Source organism: Hyposmocoma kahamanoa, unplaced genomic scaffold (assembly GCF_003589595.1).
Source record: "Hyposmocoma kahamanoa isolate Upper Pololo Valley unplaced genomic scaffold, ASM358959v1 67, whole genome shotgun sequence".
NCBI classification, from domain to species: domain Eukaryota; kingdom Metazoa; phylum Arthropoda; class Insecta; order Lepidoptera; family Cosmopterigidae; genus Hyposmocoma; species Hyposmocoma kahamanoa.
The window spans coordinates 6,400,564-6,412,662 of record NW_020653855.1 but is presented as its reverse complement, the minus strand read 5'-3'; the positions used below and the strand labels follow the sequence as shown (position 1 = coordinate 6,412,662).

General features: G+C 38.5%; 1 protein-coding gene across 3 annotated transcripts in view; it reads right to left on the bottom strand.

Moving 5' to 3' along the window:
- Window positions 1-10,221, bottom strand: part of LOC113232236 (anoctamin-6-like) — a 32,415-nt gene extending 22,194 nt beyond the window's left edge. For all 3 annotated transcript variants that reach the window (XR_003310602.1, XM_026466900.1, XM_026466901.1), the window contains exons 1-3: window positions 10,035-10,221; window positions 8,166-8,327; window positions 4,438-4,631 (exon numbers count right to left, since the gene is read on the bottom strand). Coding sequence is in view for 2 of the 3 variants with exons in the window: in XM_026466900.1 (XP_026322685.1) it covers window positions 4,438-4,631; window positions 8,166-8,327; window positions 10,035-10,181 (503 nt within the window). In the remaining variant the exon portion in view is untranslated. The remainder of the gene's footprint in view (window positions 1-4,437; window positions 4,632-8,165; window positions 8,328-10,034) is intronic.
- Window positions 10,222-12,099: the final 1,878 nt, after the last annotated feature.

Below are 12,099 nucleotides of genomic sequence, written 5' to 3'. Positions count from 1 at the left end.
TTTTGACAACTTTACAGAATGAAGAAAAAAATTTACTGCGTCATTTATATAGCATCTGGTTTATTAAATAAAACAAAAACCAATATTTTTATTACACATGTATGTATGTACACTACGTATTTTTATTTAATAAATAAGTTGAAAATGATAAATGATTTTTTCTTCATCCTGTAAAGTGGTCCAAATTTTGATAGTACCGGTTGCCAATTCGCAGTCGATATTTACTATGTAATTACCGACGAAATTTGATTCTGTTTGTTTTGTAATTAGATGTTTTGCTGTTTTTCCCCACACTACCCAATGGAACAGCACGTTAGAGATATAAAAATATTCTGTATTTATTATAATGGAGATAATAATCTTTATTACAATAAAGAGACGTACACACAGGTCAGTTGTTGGCGCTGTACTATTTCATTGCAAACGAGAGTTTATGTTTGTAAGTGATGTATCACCATTGATGAGTTACCAAGAATGTATGGACCTTATCTCGTGTCAATATCGTCAAACGGGTAAAAATCGCAAGGGGCTACGTCGAGACAGTACACGCAGGTTGATCTTATGTTTTTCCAAAATCTGGTGATAAAGCCAAATAATCGCTATTCGCTATAAACTAAATAGATCGAAAAATATATTTTGCTCAAAAATACTTCTTACTGTCATTGATGGACTATTTATATTCCACCTAATTTGAATATTTTTGCCTAGGTAATAGACTAGAAACGACTCATCACGTTCAGAACTATCTCATGCTCTGTCATTTCTTACTTCTCTCAATGCTAATAATATAATAAATAATGCTTTGTTATTTACGTCCTCAAAGTTGGAATCGGAGTCATCCTCTTCCAAAAACTTTTTCATGCGTTCCTCATACGCGTAAAAGGTAATAATAAAATATAACCTAAAATAATTTATAAATATAATACATAACATGAAATCATTAATAATTAAAATATACATGTCTATAGGAATTACTAAAAATATTAATTGGCTAAAACTGTGACACCTATCGGTCGGTCTAACGGACCGATCGGTATCGTGTACGAATAGCGGTATAGCTTTATTAGATACGCTTCCATCTACCGTATAAGTTTAAGCCATTAAAAAACCCATATTTAGTACGTCCACTAGGGGATGAATTAGGTACGGCTTTTCGTAACGTTCGTAAGATTCGTCTCTGATTCGTCACGTCTCGAGTAATTACGCGAACAAAATGTCTGCTATAATATAGAATTTATGTATTTATTAAAGCTAAAAGAACACAATTACAAAATTAATCATTATCAATATTTACATAGTTAAACAGTTTTTATCAAATACAAGATAAATTTATTACCAAATTTATTAGGAAACAAACATTGACTCACAAATAAATGGATGACGGGTCTAATACAAACACCACGAAAAAAATGTCCCATGTCAACCTATTTAAACGTAGTGACATGTAATGGAATATGAAAAAGCTAAAACGTTGAATTTAAATTGTAATGTCATTGCAGTACTGTCTAATTTTGCTTGCTTCGCTGTCAGTCGAACAAACGAAGACTAAAGCGTGAATGACGCTCTGTATACGATTTGAACGCCCTATAAGTTCGGACACTTTTTAGCGCGGACCCGACGTCCATATAATTGTAAGTCAATGGAAACAAACAAGTGCAATTACAGTGTAAACAAAATTTTGGAAGACAAAAATTAAATGCTATCTGTTAAATTTATTACAAAATATACTATAGAAATTAAGTAAGTGATGGTAAGTGTATATAGAAGTTATGCCGCGAATTACGTAAAAATACGTGCAAGATCGAAATAAATGAACTGTGACATCGTACTCGCGTGAAATTAGTTGTTATTGATAATATTATAATTTCTGGCCTATTTTGAAACATGCCAATATCACCAAACATGCAACGAATTAGAGCTTAGAGTTGTCTATTCTGTAGGTGTTTATTGGTTGTGTAGGAGAGAGATAGCTTCCGTGTTTATTATTTGCGTTTTGCACTGTTTACTTAAAGCAATAAGAGACAATCTCGTTTGAACTATGTATGACCTTTAAGTTTTTGATTCTGGAAGTACTCGACGTGACGAATCAGAGACGCTTTTTTACGAGTGTTTCTTACGAAAACCCGCACCTAATTCGACCCCTAGTGGACTTACCAAATAGGGTTTTTTAACCGCTTAAACATATGTGGTAGTTGGAAAGCTTAAAAAACTTATACGATTAAAAGGCGTCTCATAGCCTCGGGAGTCGCGAGTCATGAGCCGTATGTCGTGATTTAATTTCTACCCATAAGACATTTATTTTACGATTTATATTATAAGTAAATTTATTTATTTATTTATTTTACTTCAATTATAACGGACACACCAATTACAATAATTAAAGGTACATTACTAACACAACAACTTAATAAACACAACAAGATTAAGTACCATTCAAGCATCGCCTTCACAATAGCGTAGGCATCTTAACAATAACAGTGACCATCCATCCGCAAACAAGTCGCATTCAGGGTTGGTGGCGAGGAGAGAGTTAAGCGCTACGGTTCGGCACCACGCGGTGGCCATCAACTGCTGTCTTCTAATGCGGTGGTAGTTGACGGGGGCAAAGAGTCGACACAGCTCATTATTCAAATCTGGGGAATCTATATTGCCGCGGAGAATTTTGCACATAACCACAAGTTGGTGTTTCATTCGCCTAACCTCCAGCGAGTTATATCCTAGGTATATATATATATATATATATATATAGTTATATATAGGTATATAAGTAAATAAACGTGATTATTTACTACATACTACTTACGTCATTTTTATTTATAAACTTCGAGTTTAATAAGACATAAAATAGGTATAAGTCCTTTGCAAACAACTCGAGTCGTATAAGTCTTTCAAGTCGTTCAAGTCTTTTGAGTCTTTTAGTATAATGACTGAGTCTTATTAATAAAAACTCGAACCCCCAGTCTTAACTTTAGAGTCGAGTCCTGTAAAATGGAGTCGAGTCGTTATAAAATGCCTTAAAAGACTGAGTCTCTTTCATCTCTAGTTTAGAGCCTTAGAAAAGCGTACCGAACTCTCTCCTTGGGGGACGTACTGTATATGGGAAGCCACATACGCGTACGGGTACACGAGTTGTATGAGGAGTGAACCCAAAGCTTTTTAAAGTTTTCCATTTAAATAATCTTAGTACAGAGTACTAAAAAAACCGACCTCAAAAGTACGTGGAATTACATATAATTGCCAAGTTTTATTGAAATCGGTTACCGGAAAGTGCGCAAACCCGGATTCATCCCCTAGTTCGCCACTATACGGAACTTGACACAGGAGATAATAAAAATCGGTTCTCACTACTCAAAGTATATTGGGAGAAAAACGCCTTGAATTAAAGAATAGCAAAATCAACCATTAAAATAATTGTTCATTATACTAAAATTTAGGCGCTATTTATAAAAATGAATCTTCATGCCACAGCCACCCTTAGAGGTGGATGATTTTCTTCAAATTATATGGGACCACTATGGAGGTACCCTCTTTCCAACTAAAAAAGAATCGTGAAAATTGGTTCACAAATACCGGAGTTATCGCGTAACATACGAAATAAAAAAAAACACTGTCGAATTGAGAACCTCCTTCTTTTTTTTGAAGTCGGTTAAAAAAAGAAAGAGACCAGCGCGCGGGTATACGAAGTTTCGTCGAACCTCGTGAAGCGTATTCGTGGTGCGTTACGTTAACAAGATTGAAAATTTCGCTCAAATGGCGTCGGTTTGACGAGACAGACACGATAAAAAAATGCGATTAAGCTATTCCGAAAACTGACCTCCATACTTCGCGATGTGAAAGCACCGGTGAAAGAGTATTTATATTTAATGTTATTTATTTATTTAATCAATATTGCGAGTGGGCTCACAGAGCGTATCCAAAACACCCACAAGCTTAGGCAACATTACAAATTATTGATATAGAATTGCGATACAATTAAAATAAAATAAAATTATAGATACAATTTAGCTTACAAATGTCAAAACCTTAACCTACTTAGTGTCTAATTTCCTACACGTAAAAAGTAATTATTTAAAAATATGTTCGCGTTCCTAAGAATTTGTCCAAAGGAATCAGCAAATAAGTCCATGTCATAGTGGTCAGCGAGCATATCTCCGATGAGCGTGAGTGCCCGCGCGGAAGGCGCATGCGCAGCGCGAACGGTGCGCACTGCCGGCCGCTGCAGCAAGCGCAGCCGCCGACGCGGCGTCACTATATTGTTCAGTCGAATGGAGATTACTTGGAAGGATGCCACGAGCAGGATAAATTCCGAGAAACTCAAGAACGACCTCTGCTTTACAAGCGATAGGTCAAAGCATTAGGCTACCACAGGTATACTTACATGTGGCTTTATTATACGACATTATGGAATCTATAACACTATGGTGGATTAATAAATACCGCAATAATAGAATCCATTCCTTCTCATCACGTGGCCACAGACTGGAGCCCTGAGTGAACCAGTTTAAGGGCCCCATGAAATTGGCATGGTTGGCTTGAAAATCTTGGTTCACACCATAATATTCGGCGTGACTGTCTAAAACCACGTCCGGGGTATAGATCTTTACGAAGAGAAGATTATTGTACTCTTTCATCTGAAATCCACAAAAGGCACTAAATATCTGTTCAAAACTATTGCGGCGTTTTATTATAGTATAACAAGAATAGAAGCACAACTCTCGCCTGTTCTTTAGTCAATGCCTACAATTCACTCGGAGCATAGGGTTGTCACATTATTATTTTAGTTGTACCTACAACTTCAGCCGTTTCACTGCTATGACAATCATGTTTTGTTTTTTCTTTTATGCTTGATCTGTATTTGTGTTATATCAGTGAATAAACATTAATAAGAATCTATGTCCTTTAAAAACGTAAGATTTGGACGATTTACAATCAGGGCTCCAAAGTGTCTTCGAGAGATAAGTCTACAGAGATTAACATTCTTACACTATTGTCACTGTACATTTATGATAATGTCATTTATGCATTGACTTACAAATAAATGGACGACGGGTCTAATACAAAAACCACGAAAAAAATGTCCCAAGTCAACCTATTCGAAATTTAAATTGTAATGTTTTCGATTGTTCTTGACAATCGTCTTTATATTAAAGTCTCAAATTCATTTAAGGGGCAATGCATACGCGTCTATAATATAGAATATATAGATTCCTATTAATATTCAAAATTTGCCATTTACGAGGTTTAAAAGTAAGATTAAGATGAAACAAAACCTTTATATTAACGGTTATTATACAGCTTCTGCGTACTTGGATGACAAAAATTAATTTTACGTTAAATATTGTAATGATAATGATAAACGTATTTAGATATATATTTACAAAGAGCACTCACTCCCTAGAGTTTCTTGCTCATTCTTCTCAGGTAAATCTGCTTTACGAAAGAGCAGTCATAAATATTATAACAAAGATCGAAACGCAAAAAAAAAATTCATTCGATCCAGCAGGATTCGAACCAGCACCCTAAGGCAATCCGTGCCAGATGCTGTGCCAATTAAGCCACGGATCGAACTATCAGACCTTACGAATTTGTCTAAGTATTTGTTGCAGATCTTTGTTTTTTTTATTTTTAACGACTTTTTGCCATAGCGCCATCTGTGAGTAATTTATTTCTTCACTCAGAGTTACCTTTACAACTCACTGGAGATGTCGCTTTTTAATATTTTTTTTATTACCATGTTGTTGATGTTTTACTACCATGTTTTCTTTTTGTATTTCAACTTGAATGTCTTTTTATTTATTTTGTTATTTCTTTCTTTAACATTTCTAATTTATGTATTTTGTATTTTTTTTATAAAATCGACCCCTCCTACGTAAAGTATCGTATGTCGAAATTGCCAAGTTTACAAAAGAGCGTTTTAAAGTTCTGAATTCACTGGAATGAGCACAACACGTGACTTTAGCATTTCTCAGTTATATTCGGCAAAGATCGATTGCTCACTTAAAGTATAATAAAATCCTAGATATCAGTTAAATGAACAACCACAATTTATTATATAATTTTATACTGTCACCCGACCCGCCCAGTCTATCTCGCCTTGAAAAGGCCCAAGTTATAACGTTCAGGGAACAAGTCTGCAGGCAGGGAATTCCACTCCATAGCCGTTCGCCATATAAATGTGGAAGCGTAACGCTTCGTGCGAATCGTTGAAATATCCACAACATAGGGGTGGAACCCAAGCCTACGCCTAGTCCGCTGGTGATGGAAAGGGGAAGGCGGAACAATTAAATTGTGTGATACCATTGCACACTCTCCGTGATATATCCTGTAAAATACCGATAAGCAGGCGACTTTGCTTTCCATGTCAAATAAAACGGATTTTATTTTGGTTCGATTCCCGGGCCGGGAGAAATACTTGTATGGCCTACATTTATTTCTCTCGTGAGTTTTGTCTATTTGTGTGTCAGATACAGAGTTTCCCTAGTACGGGGCCATTAGTGTGTGCGTTATTATTAGCATTGCATTAATGACGAATCTGAATTCTATTTACTAGTCAACAACATTTAAATTCGTCTGAATAATACAACCGCGCGGGGCGCCGCGTAGATCAATTTCAAGCCAGTCTCGCCCGCGTGGGCATCATTTAAGTTAAAACGTAAAGGCTAAACGAATAGAGCCTATTTTGCCATGACAGTTAGACGCATGCAAATTTGCGTCAAATAAATACGCCCTCAGGCTGTTTCATGTTATACCGTGCCGGGGCCGGGCTGTGCCCCGGTCGTGCGCCGGCCGCGACAAGGTTAAATATCTATATATAATATGCTTATGAATGGATTTCATGTCAGATTGGGCCGAGTCCGTGTCACGGCCGGGGTCGAGTATTTTTCCCGGTTCCAACTCGACCCGATTGCGACAAGTCGAAATATGAATGCATTCGCCGGGCACCCGGAGGGTAGGCAATGTTGGACTATAGTGTAATGGACAGCGCAAGCGCAAAATACTCTCATAATCTATTGAATCTTTGAAGAGCGTGGAAAGTTCTTCGGATTCTCGTTTTCTTAAGATAGGATGAACACACCATCTTCTTTTTCTAGTTTCAATCTGTGTATCCAATACTTTGTCATCAAACCTATTGCAATAGCTGCAGACTCAAGTTGTGACAATTGCAGTAATAACACAACCTTATCACTCAAGCGAAAAATGAAAAATAACAATAAAAACCCGGCCGGTGGCACGGTGACGGCCCGAACCCGGCACGGTGACGGCCCGAACCCGGCACGGTGTAACGTGAATCAGCCTTAATGCGACAACTACAGTTAAAATATGATCGCCTCAAGTCAATTTCGCGTCGATAAGTGAGGTTTATTGTCGCCTTACTTTCTCAAACTCGTACCATGAAACACAAATTTACTGAAATGCAAAAAATGTATTGTATACATTGACTTACAAATAAATGGACGGCCGGTCTAATACAAAAACCACGAAAAAAATGTCCCAAGTCAACCTATTTAAACGTAGTGACATGTAAAGGAATATGAAAAAGCTAAAATGTTGAATTTAAATTGTAATGTCATCGCAGTACTGTCTAATTTTGCTTGCTTCGCTGTCAGTTGAACAAACGAAGACTAAAGCGTGAATGACGCACTGTATACGATTTTAACGCCCTATAAGTTCGGACACTTTTTAGCGCGGACCCGACGTCCATATATAACTGCCTCCGTGGCCGAACGGTTACCATACCGGACTGCCACGCAGAGGTCCCCGGGTTCGATTCCCGGGCCGGGAGAAATATTTGTATGGCCTACATTTATTTCTCTCGTGAGTTTGGGTGTAATTTTGTGGTTGTCTATGTGTGTGTCCATGGCACCCGCGACACAGGGTTTCCCTAGTGCGGGGCTATGTTGAGTGTGTGCGTTATTATTATTATTATTATTATTATTATTATATAATTGTAAGTCAATGATTGTATATACAAATATCGCATTCTAATTTCACATTACATTTTCTTCATGTTCACACAACGGCTTTTACCTATTCATAAAGTAATGCATCTAAATTAACACCCTTGATAAGAAATTTAAAATAAAAAAAAGTTTTGCCATCTCCTGAATCACTCTTTATAAGATACGAGTTTGAGAAAGCAAAGCATCGTTAGCCTTTATACGTACCACACCTCTCTCAATCTCCAGCTCCAAACCAATTTTGACAAGAGTGGTAAGAAACTGGGCTTTAATGTCATCAGTATAGAATGCGTCCTCCGAAGCAGAGAGCACAATCACGTAGTCAACCCGACGGTGGTTATCACGAAACATACCGGTGTATGCAGGAAACTGGAAAACAGTAAAAGTTTTAGTAACAGTAGAGCACCCTGTGAAAGAGTTTGTCCAGGGAAGTACTGCCACCATACTTACCATACATATTTTTGCCGCGAAGTAGTAACAGGAGCATTATTGCGTCCCAGTTTGGACCTTACCCTTCCAAACTGGGACGTCACATGTGCCTGAAACTTCAGCAGCACAAGGGTGCACCCTTCAGGCAAGTTTCAGGCACATGGGAATTGTCAAGTTATGTCTCAGGGTGACGGGCGCAGAGGCAGTGACCCTAAGATCTTTACGAGTGGCACTGCAACTGTTACGGACAGGCGTACAACTCAACAACTCTTTTATGGGAAACTGTATACGTTTTTACAATAAGATTCCGGAGCATATATTAAGTTTATCATTTCCTAAGTTTAAAAACTATATTAAAAATATTTTGATCGAAAAATCATATTACAAAATTGAAAACTACGTGTTAGATAAAGATGTATGGAAAGACGACATGGCTCCAGAATCCACACAAATTTGATTCAAAGTGTATTCCATAGCATTTAAGTTTATTTGAAAAGAGCAATCCCTAGAGTTTCTAGCTCGTTCTTCTCAGGGAGGTCAGCGTAGTGAACGAGCTGTAGCTTAAATGTGACGTTTTCAAGTGTAAATTTATTTTACCTATGGAATAAATAATCTTTGACTTTGACTTTGACTGCGTGTCGCTTACCACCAAGCCACGACTTGTTCGTCCTGTCACTTGATATCATAAAAAAAACAATTTGTTGTTTAGGACACTTTGCAGTTGACCACTGATTGTATGAATAGGCGAGCTGAAGGCTTTTAACTCGTTAGTCACTCGCTTAGAATGGTTAGTCATATTTATACATCGAGTATACTCGTATAACCAGAAATAGAGACAAAATAAGAGCCATATATTCCTGGTACCACATTAGCGATACAGCTCTTATAAATATCGACTCCCGTTTGCACTGAAGTATAGACAGGCCAACTACTGACCTAAATTTTATCATCCGGATAAATTTTAAAATTTTATCATAATAGCGATTATGGCGAGCACTGTGACGTCACATTTTCATGTCATCGCGAGCGCCGGCAACCAAAGACTGCTAAAATTAACACAATACCAAACATGCAAGGTTACAGCAGATTTTAAAACATTACGCATAGTAATTTTATCAACGTAAAAGTTGAGCGCAACAAACGAGACGAAAAAACATTTTTGGTTTCGTCGTTTTCGCGGCGATGATTAAACGACAAAGATACGCAATTTTATTTTAAATCGTTGTCCTTGTTCTTGTAACTGTATAACCATAGTTCGTTACCAAATAAGGAGACTTAAATTTATCACTGAATTCAATACTGCCACGGGGAGGTTTATCACACATTTCTGCCATGCTACTGTAGTCTAGGCTCTACTCTATGAGTAGAACTACTGGCTGAGTGAATATAGTTTTGTATTTAGAATGTGTTTAAAAAATAGGATAGAGAAAAGAACATCTTGGCAGATCTAGAAGTAAATATGTGAATACAATAAATATCTAATTTTGAAGTTAATCCCAGTTTACATTTATAAAATACCTATCGCTACGCAACCTAAGCTACGTCTCCAGGTTACACTACGGACACTGGTTCGCGGAGAGCAAATTAATTTATTTCCATTTTCATTGCTTTTAAAGATTTGCAAACTGCAAGGTACAAAATACTTACGTCGTCAAATCCTTCTCGTAAAAGGTATCTGTCCGTCATAGTTATATTAACGCTCTTTTTTTGGGCCCATTTCTTAGCCGTCTCATCGAAACACTTTACACAAGTCTTGATATGGTGTTCTTCGAAAATTGACAAGTCGTCCAGCATCTCTTCATCTACTTGGAGAGCGCAATTATGTGCTCTACCAGATCTCTGTAATACATTTGAGAAAAAGCATTAGCATTTTAAAAGCCTTCAGCGTACCGTGTCTGACTGATCGAACTGGACGAACCAGCAGACCTTACGAAATTTTTCTTTGTGCTTGTTATAGTTCTTTGTTTTTCGTTATTAACGACTGTTTTGCCGTAGCGATATCTGTTTTGTTCACCTTAGTGTTCGATCATTGTGTAGGATTTTCCATTAAGGGCGGGTAGATTTTGATATTTCATAGCGGCCATGTTGTTGAGGCTGTTTTTGTCAAAATGTATTGTTTATTTTTCAGTCACTAAAGACGAATCATCATAGCAAGTTACAGCAACAAGCAACACGTAGTAGCAGTTCAACTCCTTGTGAAAGAGTTCGTCCAGGCAAGTACTGCCACCTTACCAATTTCTGTCGCCAAGCAGTAATGGTGCATTACGGTGTTTGGGTTGTAAAGGGCAAGGGTGCTGGAGAAATCACAGCCACATGGGACTTGTCAACTTACTCAGGGTGACGGGCGCAGTGGCAGTGCCCCTAAGATCTTGTGGCATTGCAAGTGTTATGGATAGGCATGTCGCTTAACAACAGGAGCACGAGTTATTCGTCCCGTCACTTGGTATTGTAAAAATTATGAAAATGAGCGATACACGCGTTGCGCCAATTTTAAGGTTTACGTGGTTGTCCTTCCCAGCCGACTATTCAACGTTTGGTGGCCAAATTCGAGTCCACCGGTTCAATGAACCATAAGCCGAGGTTTGTTGTTAGCTGCAGGGATGAACACATACGTCTGTCCCAGTAGCGCATCTTAGTAGCGGTCTAGACGAGTGCCTAATGTCGAGTAGATGCGAGAGCCGCGTATGTTGCCCTTGAAGTCGGTAGCTATGTCCGGGCATTGTCGCAGGGTACTGCATCTCCGGCACTAGCCCGGAGAGCTAGTAGAGGATGAGCTAGACATCCTCCGGTCCCTCCGGTCGCGTAGGAATTTGGGAACAGTAGGGACGCCGATTTTCGGCGTTGGGAAGTGAGCGTGCCTTAAAGCTCCGGTACCTATCTGGTAAATAGGGAGAGTGCTGTACGTGTAACGGGGCGGCTCACCTAAGGCCTTACAGAGAACCGGATGAACTATGTGGAAACGGGCTGATATGGGGCTAGGACCCGACTTAGATGGTCCCTGCGGAGGTCATGGCGCCCTTCCCGGATACCGTAAGGGCGCATTTCGACTCATCCGAAGGACAGACTCCGATGTGATTACACAGCGAAAAGAGAATAAGTACGTTACGAGAACAATTTCGTTACTCAAACTAAGGCCTATGTAAAGGTGTTCGGAGAATTTATACATCTTATTTCGTTTCGGAAATATAAAATCGAACAAAGGTCGATCTGACATCCACAGCGAAGAAGAACGAACGAAATGGACTATGTCCTGAGAACAAGTAGTCTTGCATATAGAACTTTGTTCTACGGATGAGTCGATTTATTTCATAGCGCTCACCCCGCGCGGTCGCTGAGCGGAGACCGCGTTGCTGCCGCGCAGCGACCGCGTATTTCTAACTGTCATGGCAAAATACGTTCTATTTATTTAACTTTTACGTTTTAACTTGACTTGAATTGAGTCGCACGTGGACGAGCCTGGCATTAAATTTGGTCGCGTGGTTGTATTGCTCAGAGGAATTTACATGTTGTTGACTAGAAAATAGAATTCAGTTTCGCCATTAATGTACATGAAGGCGTGGTAACAGAGCGGCGGCCGCCTCTTGAAATTTTTCTCTCGTGTAACTGGGCGCTAAGAGTCGGTAGGGATGGTCGCTATAATTAAAACTAATGCAGAAAGAGAAAAAGAGAAAAATAGAGAAAAGATATGGGGCTGTTCGTAAGAGTATTCAGG